This window comes from Cariama cristata, unplaced genomic scaffold (assembly GCF_000690535.1).
Source record: "Cariama cristata isolate BGI_N322 unplaced genomic scaffold, ASM69053v1 scaffold16384, whole genome shotgun sequence".
NCBI classification, from domain to species: domain Eukaryota; kingdom Metazoa; phylum Chordata; class Aves; order Cariamiformes; family Cariamidae; genus Cariama; species Cariama cristata.
The window spans coordinates 12,172-34,467 of record NW_009611438.1 but is presented as its reverse complement, the minus strand read 5'-3'; the positions used below and the strand labels follow the sequence as shown (position 1 = coordinate 34,467).

The window sequence follows — 22,296 nt, the reverse complement described above, 5'->3', positions numbered from 1 at the left end:
CAAAAATGTAGAGGGAGATATTCTGGTTCTACCCTCTGTTCTGTTCTCGGTTCTTTCATCCCTTTGCTTTGTATTCTTCCTACTGCCTGTGGTCCCCTCTAGCTCACCACATATGCTGAAGTATGACATTTAAAAAAAAAAAAAAAAAAAAAAAAAAGAGTACGTCTCCAAGAAAAGCGATCAAGAATGAAACAGAATTTGGTATAAATAGACACAGGTCACTGACATAATGCTCAGCTTCGAAATCTGTTCTTTTGAAATCAGTGTTTAAGGACCACGGAGAAATGGTAACGAACCACTTACCATTTTCTTCCACTTCATCCTACGGTTCTGGTACCACGTCTTCACCTGGAGCTGAGTCAGCCCCAAGGACTGGGCTAAGTCAAGCCTGCCAGACAAAACAGACATTGAAATCAGTTTACAGAGGACAAGAAGAGCTCAGACGCCAAGCACAGCCAATCCAACACTGTAAGAGCATACAACAGCGGGACTGCCAGCAAAGTGGCTATTTGGCTCTCTAAACTATTGTTTTCAGAAAAGGTCAGACCAAAGTGGTAAATACTGTGAATTTAGGATGTAAAGACAGATGCTATTACGGAAGAAGCAAGAATATTTATTTAGGTGTTTGCAGGCTATCTGTTCTTTTTGCTCCTCTGTGACCACTGGACCAACGAGCGAGCCTAGAAGTTGCAGAAGTTTTCCTGCCCTCTCTGAAACACAAGCCTGCTGTACTCTGACTGCTGACACTCCACGCTTGTACATGAAGTGGGGAGCTACTGGTACACCGCATCCCTGAAAAACAGGTCTGTGGTGTCTGAAGCGGACACGTAAGAACCAAGACACCCAGCATCAGTCTGCCTTTGAAAGTGCTGCTCCTTGTATCATATTTCTTCTTCACTACCTACATAATGGGGATAATAATACTTTCTCATTCCTCACAGAGTAGTAGTACATCTAAATCTATTAATTTCTTATGCATTCTGCTATTATAGGCAATTTAGGATTATAAATGAATTTATTATTTGCGTGTTTAGCTTAAGGGTATATGTGGCAGACAGCCCATAATCCTGATTCATCCTCCACAAATCTCCAGCCTATGCAAGTTCATCTGAAACCATTCATTACTTCTACATTAAAACCCAGGATATGAAGCAAATGCAGCTTAGAGTCAACTCTTTATCCTTCCCCACAGGTGACAGCACGGTGCATCTAGCAGTTTTGCAATGGAGTTGCACAACGGACGGAGTTGGAAATCCTCAATAACGCTGGGCAAGTGCCCCGTAGAGCCACACAAGTCCTGCAGGTGGGACAGCTCAAACTCAGAGTCACATTCCAAGGTGTTCTGGATTGTGTGAACTTTTTGGCAAATACTTCCCTGCCTTTGGATGGGGAAACATATTTGTCAAGGCCAAGTTTTTCATAATAAAACTTTTGTTCGAGCTGGGCTCCTAGGGCAATCGGACTCACTCTTATATTTACAAACACCTATGCACCCCACACTAGCTCTCTGTGCTCAAACTCACACTCATGGATTCATGTTTTTCCACCACTTTGGATTCACTCGAGACCTCCAGGCTTGGTTTGCCTGCTGCCTATGTCACTACCTAACGTCTTGTGAGATACTCCATTGACTTAAAGATACCATTACTCTTACTTGAAAAGCAGAATCTAGCAGAGGCGTTATCCTGTCGTATTGCACTCCCTCACTACTAATAAACCAGGTGCTTCGGTTGCCCCCCCAGTGGTACAATCCTGCGTCCAGGCCAAAAGCCGCAGGAGCGAACGCAGATCACAATCCACTGCCTCACCATCACGTTTCCAGCCATGAGTTGACAGAGAGAAACACGGCTTGACTAACTCTTCTTGCCTTAGCGCACACGCCTTATTACACTCTGATTACCTGCAAGCAGTTACCATCTCTTGCCACACACATCAGCGTAACCAGCATTGCCTAGAAACCCCAGGAAACAAACAGAGGGGAAGTGGTACACGGACAGGAATTGCTCATCAGACTCAAACATGTACAAAGCCAAGGAACAGGCACACAATAAAATTAATTAACAGCCTCGAGTGCTTCATCAAAGGTGTCAACCATCTGGTTACGTGAAGCTGTGAGGAGTCAGTACAGGCGCATTAGGAACTCTGAAACTGAGAAAATTAGGAACTCTAAGACAGCCCGGCCATGCCCATGAAATTTGGTCTAGCTGCGATCCTTGGCTTTGGCGACAGGCAGTACGAGCAGAGAATGACGATCTTCAAAACAGATTTAAATATTGGGACACTGCCATCTGTGGAGTTCAAGGTCCGGTGTACCTTTCAAATGCTCTCTAGGTTTACAAACTTCCTAAGAACTGGACAGGTCTCTTTCCTGTACTTTAAATTTGCAAAGTAAGACTCACAGCCTTTAAAAAAGCTAAAGCTTCTCCTCAGTTTGGTTTGTCCATTTGGTACCAAGTAGTCCCTAAGAACTTGCCTTTTCCTTCACCAAGTACTTGCCTGTGCCTTCACAAGGGCAAGGTGGCCTTCAACTCTATGCAACCCTGGCTCTGTTTTCCAAGCTGACGGACAGGCTACCACCTTCTCATTGAATGGCTGCCCAAGTTTGCTAGATGAAAGCTAATTCAAAAGCCAGCTGAAGCTGCAGACAACCTCTGCCATGGAGACACAGCCATCGAGACACAGCCATCCATCACCAGATCCCGGGAGGAGACAGGCTCCACCTTTTTACAAGTGTGCATCAGGAATGGGAAAGACAGAGAGCCTTCTGCTCTGTACCTTGCCTATCTCTCAGCCTGGATGGCTGCCAGCAAGCGCATATATCACCATGTGGCATTTCCATTGATATAATCTATTCGTGTCACCTTTGATCCCAGGAAAAGTTAGACTTAAAATTCAACCTGGTCATCTGCCCATGTCCTTGGCCAACGGCACAGCCATCTCTGTGGAGCTCGAAGGCAGCACGCTACAGCCGGGGATCGTTCAGTAAGGGAAGAGCTGAGCAGGGCTAGAGCAACCCTTTTGCTCATTCCTCCTCCTAGTGTAAGAGACTGACCTACCTGTCGGGGGTAGAGAGATACTTCTGCTTCTGGAATTTCTTCTCCAAGCCCATCAGCTGGAGCTCCGTGAAGATGGTCCTGCTCCGGCGTGGTTTTTTTAACCGAGGGGTGGGCTGCTCTGCCTCCGACTCGCTGCTAGCATGGGTCTCGTTGGCAGGTGTCTCTGAGCTCGCAGTCCCCGAGGAGGTCTGGGCTGGCAGCACGCGGGAGCTGGTGGCAGCTGGGACGAGGTGAGGAACCACGGACGGCTGCCTGGTGATGACGGAGATGAGAGGATACGCCCGCAGAGAAGGGGACCCTGGCAGGGAAGGAAGCAGAGGTGGATAAAGGCCAGTTCAGTGGCAATATGGCTAAGTAATGGGAGCAGTGGAGAGAGCAGGGAGAGGGGTGTACCTTTCCTGGCTCTCCCATTCACTTGTTAAATGACCACAAGCAAGTCAACTCCCCACTCTGGACCTGTTCCTTCCCCTAAATTGCATAACTTTTCTTGAGCTAGGAGACTTGATGTGCATTTCCCTAACACAGGGAAAGGAAGGCCTGTTTTTCCATTGACAACTTTCCTTTTTTTAGGAGCTATTACAACACACATCATTGAAGTCACCTGTCTAATTACCACAAGAGATTAAACTCTGAGGAAACAATGAAATCTGTCCCCGTTCATGCAACTCTGCTCCTCTATGGACACTAGGACAGGGTTCACTCGAGATAGTTACCTCATCTCCCTTTGCAGGCAACCGACAATGGAGTTCAAGTCACAATTCATCTCATCCTCTAGTAGGTAACCGAGTCAGATGAATCACACTTTCATCCTCCGCTGTCTGTACTGACCCCGTTGACCATACAGGCAGATGAGGATGAACAGATCGGAAGCAGAGTCTTTCATCGACTCTTAACTCTACATCTTATACCAACCAGTTGATACCAGTCCTAAAAACAAACCAGCAGTTCTGCTCCGATCCTTTCAGGACAGGGCCATGCTGGGATGACAAATCGAAACATTCCCAAACACTAGAGGAAGTTCTGATTCACATCAGACTTTCTGATTTTACAGCTATAGACAGATTTCTGCTCAGCCTTAGCCCCAGGTAATCAAACGTTCCTTTAAAATTCGGGCAGGAAAATAGAGCCGCGTGTGGGAAACTTAGACTTGTTGCAAGATAGCACCCTATACATCTTCGCAACCAATGTGCAGAGTCTTGGGCAAGTCACCTTCTTGCTCTGTACCTCAGTATACCTCATTTACAAAATGGAAACAATCCTCCTTACCCACTTCACTGGTGGTAAAACATGGATTAAAGTTTAATGTACATAAAGTATTCTGAGATCTTTAGATAAATGGTACTGTGAAAAGGAACATATTACACCAGCAGGTCTGATTGTGAAACTCTTAATATGAATCACCACTAATGAAAATAATGATCTGTAGACCTCAATGAGTCTATTTTGGCAAGTAACTCGTCACAGTGGAAGAAAGGAGTTGCCAGCCTGGCCTGCTGATGACCTGTATTCCTTACCCTCCTCCCCCGAGGGAAGGGTTGTGATCACATAAATCAGGTCCCAGGTAAGCTGCAGTGCACAGGGCACATCAAAGAATTGCACAGCTTCTCTCCACAAGCACTGCAAGTTGTGCAAAATCCTGCCACTTACAAAGCAAGCTTGGAAACCTATTGCCAAAACACTGTAAATCCCAACAGACCGGGATTTAAGCAAGACCGTGACTACAGACTGGGGTTTAGGCAGACTGGGACTTAAGCCTCGCTTTCTCATCCACATCTCTGCAATGCTAAAGATCAAAATATGTCCATTAAATTTAAACTATTCCACTTAAACCACCAAGGAAGTACCTGAGAGATGAGATCAGAATTGCCAACCTTTAGCTTGTGTAAAGTGTTATCTACCTTTTCTTTCTGTGGATTTTCTTCTCCAGCTGAAGACCGTGCTGATCTACAGCATCACCAAGTAACCTGGCAGAAATTCTGCCTTGATTTACAACCTCAGTGGCTGTTCAAAGATCATAAATTAGGATACAGCACACTGTCCTTTGCTTTACACTACTAATTCGGCTCTCACTGATATTTATGCACCCACGGACGCCAGCCAGCTACACAGAAGGTAAAATAGATCCTGCTCCCATAGTCTATATCCTCCTCGCCGGTACCCACTACAGTTAGTTTCTGCCATCGCGGGATAGCAAAAGCAATGCCAACCCACCAATGCAACAGTCCACTTCCTCCGTTTCAGTCAAATTCGCCAAAAAGCAGCCGCCTTTCTTCCCTTCTTGAAGGGCACTTCCATTACACGAGTCCCATGCAGGAACCCTGAAGCCATCTCCACCATAAGAGATGGTCCTGGGTGAGCGATGAGGTGCATTGATGGTCTTCATCTGGCAGCAGTCCTGGGCCTTAGCCCTTCCGCACTACTGCTCTCCTTCACGGAGGCTCTAAAGAGAAGAGACTTCATGGATCCCAGTTCCTGGGGACCTGCTCTGAATAACGAGACTGAAAACCGATGCTCTGGCTTACACGCCATAAAGGAGTGGATCCAGTCTTATTGCATACCCTTCTCCTGCTGTTAGGGGGTCCTGGTTCAAACCTTGTCATCACAGAGCTCCTGCTCCCCTGCAGGCTCTTTCTCCGACCCTTATCTCACAGCCTGAAACCCCATTCCTGTCCCAGCACATGGGTGGCTCTTGGCACCGGATCACTGGTTAATTGATACTTTTACCCTTGTACCCCTGTATATTTCCAGCAGGGCTCTCCATAAACCACAAGATTACTAAGGAGTAATAAATCACCAGAGCCCAGAAACCCCTGCAAGGCTCCAAGTGACTGAAACCTCTGGACAACAGCGTTTTTACAAGCAACTCTTTTCAAGGGAGGTCAGTAAAAGGTATTTGATATCAGAGCAATCGGGGATATTTGCTTTCCCGTATGGCACGGTAGCAGCATGTGGGACCGCTTGGAGTTGGGGGAGGCTAGCTACAATGGTCCCAGAGCTTAAGATCTGCCTCCAAACAAAGGAAAGTCTCTTCAGGCTATTTTTCTAATAATCAGGTAGGATCAGGAATAAAAGAACTGCTTTTGTCCTTCCAAAATGAGCAGCGAGAACGTGGCTATTTTCGCAGGGTAAAACAGTGGTGGGTTATTAGAGAAGCAGATGACATTGGAGTTGTTCAGGTCTGTGTTTTCAAGTGCTGAGCACCTGAATGAGGGGATACATTTTCCAAAACGTTCAGCAGCCAGCAGCTGTGACCTGGCCAAATGCTCAGAAAAGCTCAGCAGACGCTTATTTTTGGTGCCCGCGTCAGGATGCTTATTTACTTACGGCACTTCTGAAACCGCTGTTCTACTTCTGGGCAAGTAGTAGTTTGCAACTGCTGAGTTGCTTTGAGCTCCAGGTGGTGAAGAGATTTGTGAGGCTGTTGACACAGAGTCTCTTATATTTGTTTATCATTTGTGTTCATAAGAGAAGCCTTTGCTTACGGTTTGACACCAACAGTTGCGGCAGTGCTTTTAGAAACCATCGTAAATAATGAAAGCATCTGCTGATATTCAGCCCAGCCGTATACAAGACTTCTCAGCTATCTCAGCCCGATGAGGACACGGGATGGTTAGGGCATAGAGTAAGGACAGCATTTAGAGAAAGACGTGGGGTTCAGGGCTGCAGATATTTTCTGAGGGGAAAGTTGCTGGCCAGACGGGGCAATGCTTTAGCAGTCAACTCTCCTTGCAGATAGAGTAAGCCAGAAATAGCTAGCCTCTGCACCGCACTAGCTAGCTTCTAGACCACAAAGGAAAAAAAAAAGCTGAAGTTCAGTGTCCTGTTCTGGATTTAGTTATCCCAAAGTTCAAAGGTAGCTGAAGTTGAGCCAGTCCATTGTCTCTAGGTACACTGTTAACATGACTCCCCTTAAATCATCCGTACAGTTCTTATCCTGATAAAGCCTTGGCTTCCAAACACTACAAAATCTCAGGCTAGATCTAAATTTCACATCCCCTGGAGTTCAAAGGTATTTCCAGACTGACATGGTATTTTAAGAGTGGAATAATTTCTTAATCTTCAACAAATTAAATGCTGGCAAGCAGCTCTTGTCTGCTCAGCACTGTTGTGACATGCTCTGTCTCCCCGAATGGGAAGGAATGGAAATGAAGCACTCTTCCTTTCCCTACCTGCCTTTCACAGCAGTTTCAGCTGAACGCACACTTTCCTGCATTGCTGTCCAAGCACCTTTTCCAATCCTGATCCATTCATCTTTTGCACTTGAAAATTTGAAAGCAGCCCACATAAGCCAGAAAATGAGGAATTAGTTTGCTACCCTAGAAACACACCTGAAGCATTTTTTTTTACTGTTTCCATCTAAAACAATCAAGAGGCAGCACAGTCCAATGGTGAAGCCACCAGTGGTTTAGGACTCAGAGGGTCTCAACGCTCTTCAGAGGGAGAGTGATCTCTTACTATGTGGTTTTACACAGAAAAGTCCCAGTTTTAACTATTAGAATGTTCTTAATCCCCCCAAAGTTTAGGGTAGTCCGGCTTGCTTTGCTGCTACATACTTCTCAAATACTTGCAAAGCATTAGTATAATCCATACTTCATACCATGCACAACGGAGGGAGTGGTGCTTAAGAAACCAAAGTCTTCCTCTAGTTGTTTTTTTAAGCATTGGAATAGTCTCAATTTCAAGCAGCAAGAAAGCTCTTATTTCTGTCCATCTCCATAAAGCTAACATCTGGCCACTCGGTTGCTAAAACTAACCAAGAGCTAAAAATAAAAAGGACATTGGATCTGCAGAGTTTTCTAAGGAGTTGAAAACATTTTGCTTTGCTATTTAAATCAGGCCACGTTGGCAGCTGCTATACAATGAATAATAGATCTGCCCCTTGCACTGACCACACCACCTTGAAATGAATTGGCTTACTCAAGCCACACAGGTCTAGAAGGACTCTGGATCTCCTTTCTTAATTACATGCAAAACATTTGTTCTAAAAATGTATCACAATCTAACGTATCCAAAAGGATTTTTTCCTTACTTGTTTTGGTTTTCAGTAGTAAGACCAAAAAGAGGGACAGAGAATCCATCCCATTTTCTCCGCAAGGTTGCAGTCAGGAATGTCAATTTTTAGTAGCCAAAACAAGCCAATATCTCAGGCATAATAAATCTGCAGCCTGTCAGCCTTTCACTCCCTCTTACCCCAAGGTGTGAACACAAGGGGCAAAGCAGCAAAGACCTGGGCCTTCCCACGCCGGCTCCAGCTCCAGACACACGAGCAGGAACCGGGAACACTTGCTTTTCATCAGACCAACCTGGAGCCAGCTCCACTCATCTGCTGGGACGTTTCCATTAAACTTCTTATGACCACTAGATATGACGCAACAGGTACACCACCACTACCTCAGATCGCGTTGCAAAACTTTTAATTAAAAATAAATACTTCAAACAAATCCTCTTCCCTTTTTTCCCCAACCTCCTCCTCCCTGGCTTACTTTCAACCCCGGCAGACACAGACTAGAGGGAAGAGAAAAGGGAAAGCACTAATTAATTGCACTGTTTGACTGCCGGCAATGGCAGAACAGTTTTCCTTCTAGGCAAACTCAGCTCATTCTGTTTTGGAAAGAAAGAAAAAGGAAGGAAAGATTTATGGATCAGCTCCTCTTGGCAGGTCAGCCCTGCTCGGAGGCAGAATGAAATCTCACTCAGAATGGGCTGCAGCGAAAGGTAAATAATAAAAGAAAATGAACTTACGACTCAGGAAGGTCTATAAATCTGTCGTCTCCCGAGTGTCAAAACAAAAGAGAACCAAGAAGGAGTTGAGTTCATTTAGGAAAGAACTTCTTTTTGCCAGAGGAGCGGGCAGCCTACTGAAAGGAAGAAGCAAGCCCCGAGCGAAGCAAAGGCAGCAAAAGAAGCAACAAAACATTGAAAGAATAAGTTGACCCATACACGGCTTCTTTAGCGGGGAGGGCGTTACATCTACTATTTCCACCACAGATCCCCAAAAGCTGAGGCTTGCCAGCCATGGCGTTCCCACGGATCTTGGCTGGACTTTACCACCAAAGCCAGAGTTGAGCATCTGGCTCAATCCAGAAACTCAACACGGCCCAGGAGCCAACTGGTAAAAGCCAACAGCCAAATTCGCACCGTGTACCCCAGGACACAGGACGTCCTCCCAGGTCAGGGGGGGCTCCTTTGCTTTGTGGTTCCTAGAGCTAGCCGAAGGCTGAGCAGGGACCTAACATGACGTAGAGGCAAGGGCTGTGCTCCTTCTGCTCAGTTTCCTCAGCCAGCGTGCACCACATGGACCTGCAGCATCTCTCCTGTCCATCAGAAACCCCACTGAGGGGAGTACAGCAATTCTTGCTCTTGGGTTAGACCTCACCCCATCTATTTTTGCTGACATTGGATTTAAGCCTTCTCTGCTCCACCTATACCAGGCTCGGGCACTGAGCAGCCCGTAGATATGGGGGCCTCTTCCTGCATGTCCTTGCCTCCCCTTTGCTGCAGCCCAACACCCTGAGCATTGGCAAGCATGAGATCGGCGCCTGCCCGGGCACTGCTGCCTGTCTTCCCTGGAAAGGCGACTTTCCCTCACCTGGCAGGGCTTGTCTCAGCCTAGATCCAGCATTGCATCGTTGCATAGCCACGCTGTCGGCTTTCTTGCTGAGTGCACCTGTCATGAAAGAATTCAGGCGGTCGGTCAAGGCAAGGCAGCAGGCAAGAGGCGGTGGGACGAGGAGCATGCCCTTGCCAGCAGAGCTGTACCCTTGAGCTGCGAAGTTTATCACCGACTAAGCACCTCCCCAGCGAGATTCCTTCTCGTTTCTTCCCTGTGCTTACATTGTGTTTTTACAGGCACTGTCATACCAAGATACCTCGCTTATTTGCAATTGCATTATATTATCCAATAACACACAAAAAACTTAAGCCACTGTGTAAGTAGAAAAACTGCACTCATCTACTCTTAATGTTTTCCTTAAGCTCAGCTTTAGAAGGCAATTTGCATCAGGTTTTTCCCGAGATGAATGCTGTGCTCCACCAAGCACCCTGATAAGGATGTAAAGGCAAAAAGAAAGAGAAGAACAGCAATGGGCTGTGCAGATACCAGGCAAATTAATTTCCCCTCAGGAACAAGTGTTCAGGAGAGGGTTGAAGGGAAATAACCAGGTCCCCTTGCCTCCTCGCAAACAGCCCAAGATCCCGTCCTTTCCTAGATGCCCTGCCCATTAACAAACCGTCATTAACAAACACTCGAATCCCACGTTAAAAAAAATGACCCGTGCGATGTTTACGCTATGCAGCATGGTGCTGTGCGCAGATCCCTCAGCTATCTCCAGAATGGGAAGCAGCAGAGCCATGCCAGGGTATGATTGCACCTGAGCTAATTATGGCCTGAAGAGAGGTGGGCTAATTAGGTTGTGAACACCGTGTTGACAGCTTGACAGTTTCCAAGACATGAGTCGGTGTATTTGCACGGTGCAGCCCTTGCAATGCATTGACACAGATGGTCTTGCAGAGCTAGCTACCTCTCTTGTGTCCTCTCGTAATGGGCTGGAAGTCCAGGCATAGCCACAAAGCCTTCCTGAAGCTGTCCCCTGCATGGGTCAACTGAGCCTCAAGCCCAGAGTTGGTACCTATGTATGGATTTAAATGTTTTTAGCATCCCTGTCCAACAAAGCTTGGCCAGAGAGGTGGTGACCGAGAATTTGTCAGCAATCCTTTGTATCAACCAGTTCAGAAATTGATTCTCTTCTCATTCATTCCAGTCTTACTGTATGACAACCCAACAGAGCCTACCCCTCTTTGAATATTGAAATAGCTGGAAAAAATGCATGTGATTCTCAGACTCTTTAAAAGTGTCATATCCTAACTCCATAATCAGATTTTTCTTTGGCTATTACATATTAAATAGGAAATCTGGAACTGGGAATGCCCAAGAATGCTCTTTATCGCCACTCCTCTTCTCCAGCATCTCAGGACGTAAGAGCCTGGTCACTTAACCGAGAGTTAGCACTGTTTTGGGGGAGGCGATTTGTCTTTAGTTTTGTTGTTTCTTTTTCTGCTAGTTCTCTTTTTCTTTGATTACATGTGGAAACCAGTCGTAGCTAAGCGAGAGCCAAAGCCTCTGCACATGAGCAGAGGTGAAGGGCACTTCTGGGACATTTTGAAAGCTTCCAAAAATAGTCCCAAGACTCAGCCCAAATGCACAGAGCCAAAATTTCCATGGGAATCATGAGTGTCACAGAGGCTACAGGAAAGCAGAGCAGTCAACCCTGAAAATCAACCCTGAAATCCAAGTGCAGAGTTGGAGCATGAAGAGGCGCTGGTGGTGCTCCAAAATAGTATGCAGCAAGGTTCCTTGGAGTCAAGTCTAACTGCTCCTCAGTCAAAGACTGCAGGTACAGTTCACACCGTATTCTACTTCCACTTCAATTCAATGAATCCTATTAGCCCGACAAGGACCACGAGTCTTGCAGAAATTAAATGCAACTCAGCTACACAGCAAAAAGTCTGCTTGGTAGCAAATGGCTTCTCTCCCTTATGGAAGAATCCAGACGCAACTGATGTCCATGGCAAAATGCCCATCAGCTTCAGTGGAGCCAGGATTTCACCTGCATGTGTCCGCAGGAGGAAAATAGACAAGAAATTAAAATTAGTGCAGCTAATTTTAGCACAGCTAAAACGATCTTTTTTTTTGAGCGTTCTGACTGAAGGCCGGTTCTTAGCCTATACCTTCTGTGATGAGCTGAGCCTAAGTGGAGGAAAAAAGTGGCACCTTATCAAATGGTAATTTTTGACAACAGTCTCTGAAGTGGGGGAAAACTAGGGCTCATCCAGGAGTCCTATTTTACCTTCCCTAGGCACATTAGAGAACAGTCCCTTTTCTGTTCAATTTTTTTTGAGAGAGTGGGTTTTCAGCTAAGTCAGTTGCAAACAAAAACAGTGACGTCTGTAAACGTTAACTTTTATAATAACGAATATAACATATTGCAGCTAAAAGGTGGTCTGCCTCAAAGCATCTCTCATCATGCAACTACCTGTCCAGCTTCAGCTGCCGTTCCCCAAGCTGCGGGGCGCTTAAAGCTGTGCTTGAGTTTAGCCCAGTTTCAAAGCCACAAGTGAAATTTCCTCAGCGCTTGGAGCTGCGAGATCCAGGTTTTCTGTTTCAAGCCTGTCCCCATTAGCAATTTATCAACGTATAACTTCTACATAATAACCGTAATTAATAAGTTTGAATGCATCCAAGGCATGCGTGCCAGAGGCCTTCACAAAAACTAACCAGAAAGATAATTAATCCTTACTTAATAATGACATTTGATATTTATATTGTGCTTTTTTTACATGTTTAAGGCACTGTACACACAGTAAGTAATTGGCCTTGAACAAATGACGAGCCTGAGAGCCTCCCTGAACGAGAACTTGTCTCACTCCCTGCTGCCACAGGCAGATGTGTAATACCCTGCCTCAGACAGGACTGGCTGTGGGGCGATTATCCATCTTATAAACACAATCTAAAAATTCCCCTACAGCATCAGTGCCTTCAGGGATGCCAGATCCTCAAGGGATGGCACCAGGGTTCTTCTGGCAGGGTTGGCGATAACAATTAGAACAGTCCGTCTTTGTCTGAGGGCCACACTTGGTGGGGGAGGAGATAGGAACGTATGCTGAACCTGGAGTTGAAAGACCTGGTTGTGCTGCTATCCCGGGGCTAGTCACTCCGCCGTGCTTTCCTGTTATCACAGGATAGCAATGTTCAGCTGCTGAGTTTCTTCTCAATTGCCGGAAGGATGTATAAGCAAGCACCACCTGGGTTCTATAGGTTGTTCTTGCACACACCGGCGTTTCTTCCAGGCTGTCTGTCAAACAGGGGAGTGTGCCAGGACCTTGTCAGATCCTCAATGAAGAAGAAAATTTATATATAAAGAAGATAATTTTTTTTTTTTTAAAGAAGCATTTAAAGAATCTATTTGGCCAGTGCTCAAGAAATCCTTTGTAGCAAACGTAATAGCACTCTGGCTTAATCAGTGGAGCATGAATCAGAAGAAAACACACTACTTTTCTACCCTGAATTATCCTGCTTCACGTATTCAAACGGCAACCTGCCTTTTGGAAGGGAGCCTCCCTTGACTCAAACCCACTCTCTTCAGGCAAACTGAGCACGGCTCAGAGAGGTCCTGCTCTTTCTCTGAGGCTACAGCAAAGAGATTCTCTCCAGGATTCTTCACCTTGTAGCAGATGATCCCTTTAAATCCTACTCAGTGGGGAAGGAGGTGATCTGAACCCAAGCAGATCTGTCCTAGTATCTCCTACTAGGATATATGGGCCCAAAGCCATCATGACTGGAAACGGCTCCAAGAGGACGGTGGGTTTGGACATGAACCTCCATTCCAGGCCCTCACTGTTTGGACTCCGAGGGAGTTTTAAGACCAGGCCACATTAGTCCCAGAGAAATAAACACGAGCACATCTCCATAAACAACAGCGCTCAGACGATGCAGGAAAGTTACTGGGATACAAGCCACCAGCTCATTTATCGTATCTGTACCGAGGGACGCTTCGGCTCCATTAAGCCAACTTCAATTTGAAGCTCTTTCTTTTGAACTAAGTCATGCTAAATACTTCAGCCAAGTGTTTACTCCATTACCGAGGATAAGACTCAACTTTAGAGCTCATCACCCATCGGACCCAGATTTAGCAAGCAAAGTAGCCAAAAGGTTACAGAATCAAATAGCTAGAAGGAATGGATTTACAGGCAGTCTCTGGTCTCGTCTATTGGGGATGGAGAAGAAACACTGCATCAAGAAGACACAACTCTCAGGGTGTCTAAATTCAAGTTACGACGAGTTTCTGTCTTTACTGATGACAGCCAGATGACTGGACATCTTGGGACACAGGGGAGAAACGTAGGAGGCCAAATCCAATCCTCTGTCCAGATGGTGTCACTGGTCAAGGAGCAAGATCTGGACTTAGATCGAGAAACAGATCATCAGAGCTGAGAGGGTGCAGTTTAACGGAAGGCTAAGTCACGTTATGTTCTTCGTACTGCTCCCTAAGTATCTCCTACTGGCCACCGCCCCAGATACGAGTCTATACGGACTTCGGACTGACACATTAAGACCATTCTTATGTCCTTACACATTTGATAAATAAATCTGCCTTCTCTCAGGATTTCACAGTGTCTGTCCAAGTTCAAACACATAATGCCATGCATGCATAAATCAATCAGTCCTTTACTTCCTGCTCTGTTAATTATTATCACAACAGCCACAGGCAAACACTAGCCTCGGACAGTTGACTAGGCGTGCACACAAAAGCACTCTTCAGGTTTCTCAAGCCCACCCTTGTGTGAGCTCCAGCAAAAAACTTGCCATAAATATCACGACCTCTTCCTGCTTCGAGCCTCTAAAACATTCTGCTGAGTGACACGTGGGAAGAAAGCGAGTTCAATTGTTTCTAAATGCCAGACTGCGTAAATTTTGCTTGATGGATCTTTTGGAAAATGCTTTTTTATTCTTGGAGGAATAGCAGAGCAGCGTTTAAAACACACAGACAATCCCCTCTTTTCCACTGGGCTGAAAGGAACGGGGGACTTCAGCAAGTACCAGCGCTAACCTGAAAGAGACCTGGCACGTCTTGGCAAAGTCTCTGCCTCTTCTAATTGTGGCTTATCATCTCAAGAGTTACTTTATTAATAATCTTGCCCCCATCGGGACATGTTTAGCAGGAGAAGTTGGTCTCTCTGAGCTGCATATATGATTCTTTGATCTTGCATCTGCTCTAACAGAGAGAAAACTCATCTCTGTTTCCTCTATGGACAAAAATAAACTCTGTGGACGATTTGGCTGAACAGCTGCACAAACAATGCAATTTAGAAGGATGCAAATGATACACGAGTAGGTTTTGTTCACAGCCTGTCTATCCTCTGTGTTTGGCAATTAGATCAGCGATCTTAACCCAGCTCTTGCGGCTGGGGTAAGGAGGAGAGACATACACAGGGAATAAAGCTAAGCAGAATGCACATCACAGTATTATTTCAGGAAGCTGCAACCCTATTATCAGAGTCTAGAGCACCTTGGAACAAGGATTTCTTCTGAACCTGATCTTTTTCATTGAATAAGCCAACAAAGACTATGTCACAGCTTCCACCGGCACAGGGCATGGCTATTTTTATTCCCTCCACATCAAGTAACAGCACACCCATGTCACCCCATGGATTGAATCTTAACCCAAACAGAATGAATCGAGGACAGCTAATCTTTAACTTTTTGGATGGAGGAAGAAAAAAATATATAGCTGACTTTCCAGTTTATAGAAACCTGTCCTTGCAAACTATTCTGCAACACTGCTAAAAATCAGTGCTGGCAACTTCATTCCCAAAGCAGCTTCCTAAACTTCAGGACTGCCTACATTACACAGTTAGTCATGAGCTCAAGGTGATGCAAGAGCCCTCAGTCATACAGCTTCATCATTGCCTCTACCTGCAGCCCTGACTATCCAGTATGGCCATGGGGAGATGGGATGCTCGCATCGGTCACACCCCCAGTCTCCAGGCAAACTGATAATTCCACTTACTTCATCATCTGTACTTAATTAGCCTGCCCTGTAGCCCAGGAGTGAGGGAGGGCAAGGAAAGCCGCATTCACTACTACAGACATCACGGAAAGAGCACGTCAGAGTGCAGCAGTACACAAGTATTTTCACTGCAGAGTACAGTCGGTGGATGAAAATACAAGCAGAGCAGACAAGGCAGCTATGGGGTTGGTCTGTAGCAGGGAAACTGAGGTAAGCAACAAGCAGCATAGCGAATTGCTCGGCAGAGAAGGACCTAGATGATTCCAAACAACAGCCCAGCCCACCCTACACCAGAGTGTACCATTTCCACCAGATTTTCAGCCTGTACAAACTCGCATAGCCCCCAACATCCAAACCAGTCTGATTTACAGTAGCTAAGACCCAGACCATTCATTTCAGGGTGGGTGGTATTTTGGTTTGTTTGTTTTTTTTCAGCTGAAGCACAAAACAAGTTTCACTCCTATTGAAATTCATCTAATCTCAAAAAGCAAGGTGAAAAATGTTCACAAGGATGGGCAGTCTCAAAAACGGACACACCCAGAATAAGCAGTTCCATGAGAAAAATGTCAGCCTAGAGTTGCAAAGCACTTTGGAGGCATGCAACCACTTATACTATGTCGGAAAAGCAATGACAAGGTTTTCCCAGCCTGTACCACAGCACTGCTAGAAGGATAAGCCAGAAATTCCAGTTCGTGAGCTCTAGCCGTCCCGATCTCCAAAGAATAGGAGCCCTCGCTCATGTCAGACATTAGTGTGCTAGGTTTTCTTCTGTTCTGATAGGAAGCCAGCCAAGGAGACATTGTTTGCACATCTCCAGACAAATACAGATCAGACTTAGGGTGGAGATAGGCCCTAATGAATCACAAGGGATTGAATTAGGTTTCTACAGTGCTTGAATTCTCCTAGCTTTAATTGTGAATTAATGCCGTTACGGACGTTACAGGACACCTGTTTCTCTTTAATTGTGAATTAATGCCGTTACGGACAGACATGTTAGAAGGACACCTGTTTCCGACAGCTCCAATCTAGAACTACAAACATGCCCCTAGAAATGTTCTGCTTTAGGGATGCAGATGGGAGCACCTCTCACCCTAAGGTCTGAAGGGTTTTGAGTCAAAGCTTTGGTTATCACACATCTCTGGTTTTTATCAGCACATCTCTTTACCTCCGATTCTCCTACATATGGCACCTGTCACTGAGGAATGCAGCATCGCCGTGTTCCACGGGTACGGCTGTGACTTGATAATCTCATTTAAATACCAATCATAAAAGTCAATACGCAAAAAACAACGCAGCCCTCTCTTCCTTCCACACGTGTGGGTGTACGGCTCCCGCTAGCATGAGAAACAACTCCAGGCTGATGGGAATATTTCTCATTCCCACCGATTTTATTTACTCTCCCCTGTCCCATGAAGGACCAAAAAACAAAATTCTGCTCACTTAGATGTAGATTTTGGGGAAAGAGGCCATTAGGCGCAGCATTTCCAACCCTGCTGCTGCCTTAATGTACAATCTCAGCCATGTCCCTGAATCATAGAATCATAGACTCATAGAATCATTATGGTTGGAAGAGACCTCAAAGATCATCAAGTCCAACCGTATACCCGATCTCACTGGACTTCTGTTTTCTCCATACGCAAAATGAGGATGGTAATACCTACCACACAAGGCTGTTGTATGGTCTGCAAAGTACTCAAACAGAAGCCACAAGGGGAGGCGGAGGTGTCATTATCTCACAGCTTGCTGAAGACCTTTCCCATTATTGGATTGCATGAGCACTGCATTGAGAACTCTCTTTTGTGTCATACGATTACGAAATTCTTTAATGTGCCATTAATATACATGTTAATATTGAAGCAATGCATGTATCCTGTTATTGTGCAAGCGGCAATGTTTCCACGGGAACTCCTCAATAACAGGCACATATGCAGTGCGTGGTTTTTCAAACCAAAATAACTTTTTTCAGCTTTTTTTTTTTTTAAAAAGTTCTTCTAAACCAAGAAAGATATTCTGCCAAAGATCAGCTGTGGCTGCCAATTTTTACATGATAGTGATCTAGTAAGTGTGCAGGGAATATTTTTTCTATTTCCCAAATACCACCATTACCAGACTCTTTTACGTGGCACTGCTGGGATGAAACTCATCTTAGATTTGGCATTTCCACGCTCTCCCTGCAGAGAGCATGACAGACTCTTTACGTTGCCAGTGTTTTCATTAAGCTTTGAAATGGGGGCCATATCCCACCTGGAATGTTCTTAGATAACTTATCCAGAGAACTTAGGCAATTATTGGCATTTACTGCTTTATAACAAAAAGCAACCAACGCTACCAATCCGTCAAGCTGAATTGGTTTGTTTTGATCAGCAATGGCATAATAGTTACGGGGGATCTTTTAAACTCTGAGAGCCAAATGAGCCTTTTAATTTATGTTTGCTGAGCCACATATGAAACAGTTTTTTAATTCTACTATTTTTAAAAAAATCCTACTCGTCTTTCTTCCCCTCTTGAAGTAACGATACCATGCCTACGGCTGTCTCTCTCTCCATCCCAGAAGATCTGCTGGGAAGCCAGATCCAAGGTCTTCCAGTTTACGTAGAGCTTTAGAAAGACTCGCTTGGACACTGCAACCAATTTCACTGTCTTGAAACAGATTTTCTCCAATTAAATCAAGAGTGATTTTTTCAAGTCTTTTCCTTCCTTCCTTTATTAAGTCATTCTAGAGAAATAAAAATCTTGATGTTAGATGGATGCAATGTTGAATTCATACAGATAGAGAGATATAGTCGGTTTAAAAAAAAGACAACTTCTTTTCTGTGTCTAGCCTGTGTATTCAGACCACCACAAATACTCCATTACCACCTCCTTTAACAAATACAAAATGACAGTGCGGGGAAAAAATAAAACTGAAACTAAAGCAAAACCAGAAACTTATAATCTGATACAAGAATTGGCTCAAATTAACTAAAGATTCCAAATTATTTTAGTCTTTTATTAAAATAAATTCATAAAACAAAAGATAGACTGAGTTTGAGGCATTTGAATAGCTTGCCCCTTCCAAATTTCAGACTGACAACACATTCCCACTCCTTTCCAACTTGGGAGGGAACAAAATAAGAATCTCTAAAGAAAAGAAAAATCCCATATTAAAAAAAAATAAAAAAAAAAGTCAGTTGTCTTTGCACACATTACAAAGAGGCCAGAAAAAAGGCATCATTTTAATTATTTTCTCCTCTTTGTGGGTCACCTTTCATTAAATTGTTGAGAATAAAACATACTCCCACCAAGACGTTAACATCTCATTTCCAGTACTGCTTGGGTGAGGAGACCAAATAAAAATAAATGGCTTCTACAATAAGACACATCATCCATCGTCAGCATGTAAAACGGTCATTAATCACAGAAGCAACCTACTTATTATGAGTATTCAAGCACTGGCAATACAAATGCTTATAAAACAGGGGCTCCTTTCATAATTCCCTGCCCTTGTCTCTCAATAGTTTAAAGGATTAACCCTTTTACAACGAGGGATGGGCAAACTGGTTTTGCCTAATTCCAAACCAACTTGACGTCATGGGTTCGAAAGTTCGACTTGAACTCAAACATTATCAGATGCAGTTTGCGCTGAGGGGAGACAGCAAGAAAGAGCTCCAGGGGGGAAAAAAGAAGGAAGACAGCGAAAAAGCAAATCAAAAAACCCAGCAGGGCATGGACAGAATGAAAAAAGTCCAGTAAGGGGTCAAAGGATGGATCAAAATTGCTAATGAATGAGCTGAAACCCCTACAAAGTAATAAATGCAGCTTCGTCTTAAAAGCCGTCTCAACGTGATTTGTGGGGAGGTCTCCTTCCTCCTACAGACTTCTCTCTGGTGGGAAAAAAATACAGATTTTATTTGTCCTTAATTAATCCTCACGAAGAGCACAGTTAAACATACGCAATCCCCACCGACCATATTACTCTGGGCTTCTTAGCGAAGGATTTTACACTACTTTGCACAAGTGTGTAATGAACTGCTGTTTTCCTTTAACTAACAGGAAAGATGAGGCATGCAGCGAGCATGTAACTGGCTCCCCATCATACAGCGAGTCAAGGACAAACCCAAGTAGGGATGGCCAAACCACCGAGTGTCCACTGCAGAGTTCTCAGCTATTCCACGGGCTCTGCAAAGATCACAAACTCCATTCAGTTATCCCTGTTCCGACCAGCGGCATGCCCCAAGCCGTCAGCTAAACGAATGCTCAGCAGCAAACGTTCATATATTTACAGTCCAATGCAATTCCTTTCTTTTTCCTACACACCCAAAACTCCTATTGACCTCAAGGAGTAAATAAGAAGTGAGGATGGGGAGGGAAATGAAGAGGTACTGAGAAAAGCAATATTTGGACATCATCTGCAGCATGTAAAGGGTTAAATTAGAGTTTAAAACACATAAGCCTCACTATTTACAGATCGTTGTAAAGAGCGAGACATCTGAATGAAGAAAATTCTTGTGGAGAGAAACTAGATGAGGTATGTATTCGAATTTTCTCACAACGTGCAAACTGGCCCCGGTTTAACCAGAGGCAATGACTTTTCAAACACTTAAATTAACTTTGGCATCAACTGGACAAACATTTCCAATGTTGGTATCAATTACTGGAGGCAAATGACCCATGATCGGCTTTGGGGAAAACAAACATTTTGAGAAGACAAATTAAAAAGAGGCCACCACATTTTAAGCCACACTAAAGCTACGCGCCAGGTACTAGAAATGAACTTAAGTTTCTTCTGGATGGATTTCTCAGTTAATTAACAAAGCAGCAATAGGCAGCAGCAGCTATTCCATTGCAACTTACTTCATACGTAAGAAATACTCAGTGAATACCTCCTAGGCATGACTGGTTTCAGGGTAAAGTGGGCTATATCCCGGCAATTCGTCAGCAAGAAGTTCAAATCATTGCAGAGGTACTTAGAAATTCAGCACCAGCTCTGCTTCCTAAGAAATATCGGCCGTTTTCCCCTGGTATTTCCCCTAAAGGAAATATTTTTCTTCAACCAAAGTTGCTGTCAAGGTACTGTGATGAATGAAAGCATTTTCAGTATCCTTCTCGGTCCACAAGGATTTTCTATCCCGTAATTTACTACAGTAAAGTACCGTTTTTATTTTGCAGGCATATACTCAGAGAGAGAGAAATACAATCAGAAGGTAAAAACATTATCACAGGTTTCGCTTTTTGAAAGGTAATACCAAAGCTGAGATCACTGGTGAGTTAATATGAGTCAAACAAGTCACGCCTAGGCTGTACTAGGCAGTCAGTATCTGTGAATAGATAATAGTAATGCTCAGTTTTTAAGTAGCTGTCAACTGATTTTAGTGCATTTTTACAAGTTGTAACATGACGAATCGTGCTAATATTAAGAAGGGAGAAATAAGGCGTGGATCTCAGAAATCAGTTTTTTCAATCATATTAAAGCCACGGACAGTCAACTATAACTATCGAGTTGTCTGCATTGCGTTCATGGTAGTGTCTTCGTACACTGATGGCGAAGAAAACAGGCAGTATTTTTTCCCAAGTTGACTATGTGCCACAGAAGTCCTCTATCAATGTTCATCATAGCTGTGGCCCTTTCTCCCGACTAACACTGCTGGATGGGTATCACTTTTACCCTTCTCTGAAGGACAGAAATTTCTATTTCATAGTTGCAAGCTCTTTGGAAAGTGTTAGTGGAAGCTATTAATTGATCCTGCTATTAATAGAAACACATGGAAAACAGAAAAGGATAGGAAAAAAAAGGCGAAACAACGCCGAAAATTGTGACAGCACAAAAGAAAAGGAAATAATTTGCCAAACTGAGTTTGCCAGACTAAAAAGGAAGTCCATTTAGCCAGTTAAACGGCTCTGAAGACACTCCAACACTCCTGCGCTAGCTGTGCACGCAGTCAAATCAATCTTCTTCATTTCCACCCACGTCCCGTTTTCTGTCCTTTTACCGCTCTGCAAACGTCCAGCTTCTCCATCCACCGCGAAGACCTTTCACAGAGCCCTGTGATGCTGTGCCCTTAGTTAAAACAAGGATCAGGCCCTATCTTTCATTTTAAACACAGCTGCTTACGAAGACCGAAAACAAACCAGACCAATTTCAAACCCTGCAGAAGTCCTTTCAGCGCTTGGCATTGACTGGGAGATCGTCTGTCAGTGGGGACGAATTTAGTTCACTCGGAGAGATAGGAATGACCCCAGCTAACAGCTATTCCCTGTTCTATACGCAGCTCGCCAGATCCCAAGCTTTTGACAGATCTTTAAGGATGGCACTTAGGATGCGGTGCTAAAACCTTCCGAGACAGCCTGCCCCGTCAAATAAACGCCAAGTCGGGAAACCCTACACCTGCCAACTTTGAGCTGCTCCGAACAGCAGGAGATGCCTTCGGCCTGCTAGAAAAGGGAGGGCGAGGAGAAATTCTGAGGACAGAACAAAAAGGATCAATCTGGAATTTATTAAAAAACCCAATACATAAATTGTCTTAAGGCAGGCTTGTGAATCGCAATTTAAAAGATAATCTCTCTGATCTTCTGAAAACACCACCGTATGTTGTTAAACTTGAACGTATTTATAAGGCCATCTTTTTATCATGTAGGTTACTTCTTTTTAAATAATTTTTTGGATGCTGTACTTTGTTCAGCTGACACAACGATGA

The 22,296-nt window shown here is 44.4% G+C and overlaps 1 protein-coding gene across 1 annotated transcript in view; it reads right to left on the bottom strand.

Moving 5' to 3' along the window:
• Positions 1-22,296, bottom strand: part of BARX2 (BARX homeobox 2) — a gene marked incomplete at its 5' end in the record, with an annotated part of 35,712 nt that overhangs the window by 1,249 nt on the left and 12,167 nt on the right. Inside the window, 2 exons of the mRNA XM_009698265.1 lie at positions 304-388; positions 3,057-3,354. Of these exons, the coding sequence (XP_009696567.1) occupies positions 304-388; positions 3,057-3,354 (383 nt within the window). The remainder of the gene's footprint in view (positions 1-303; positions 389-3,056; positions 3,355-22,296) is intronic.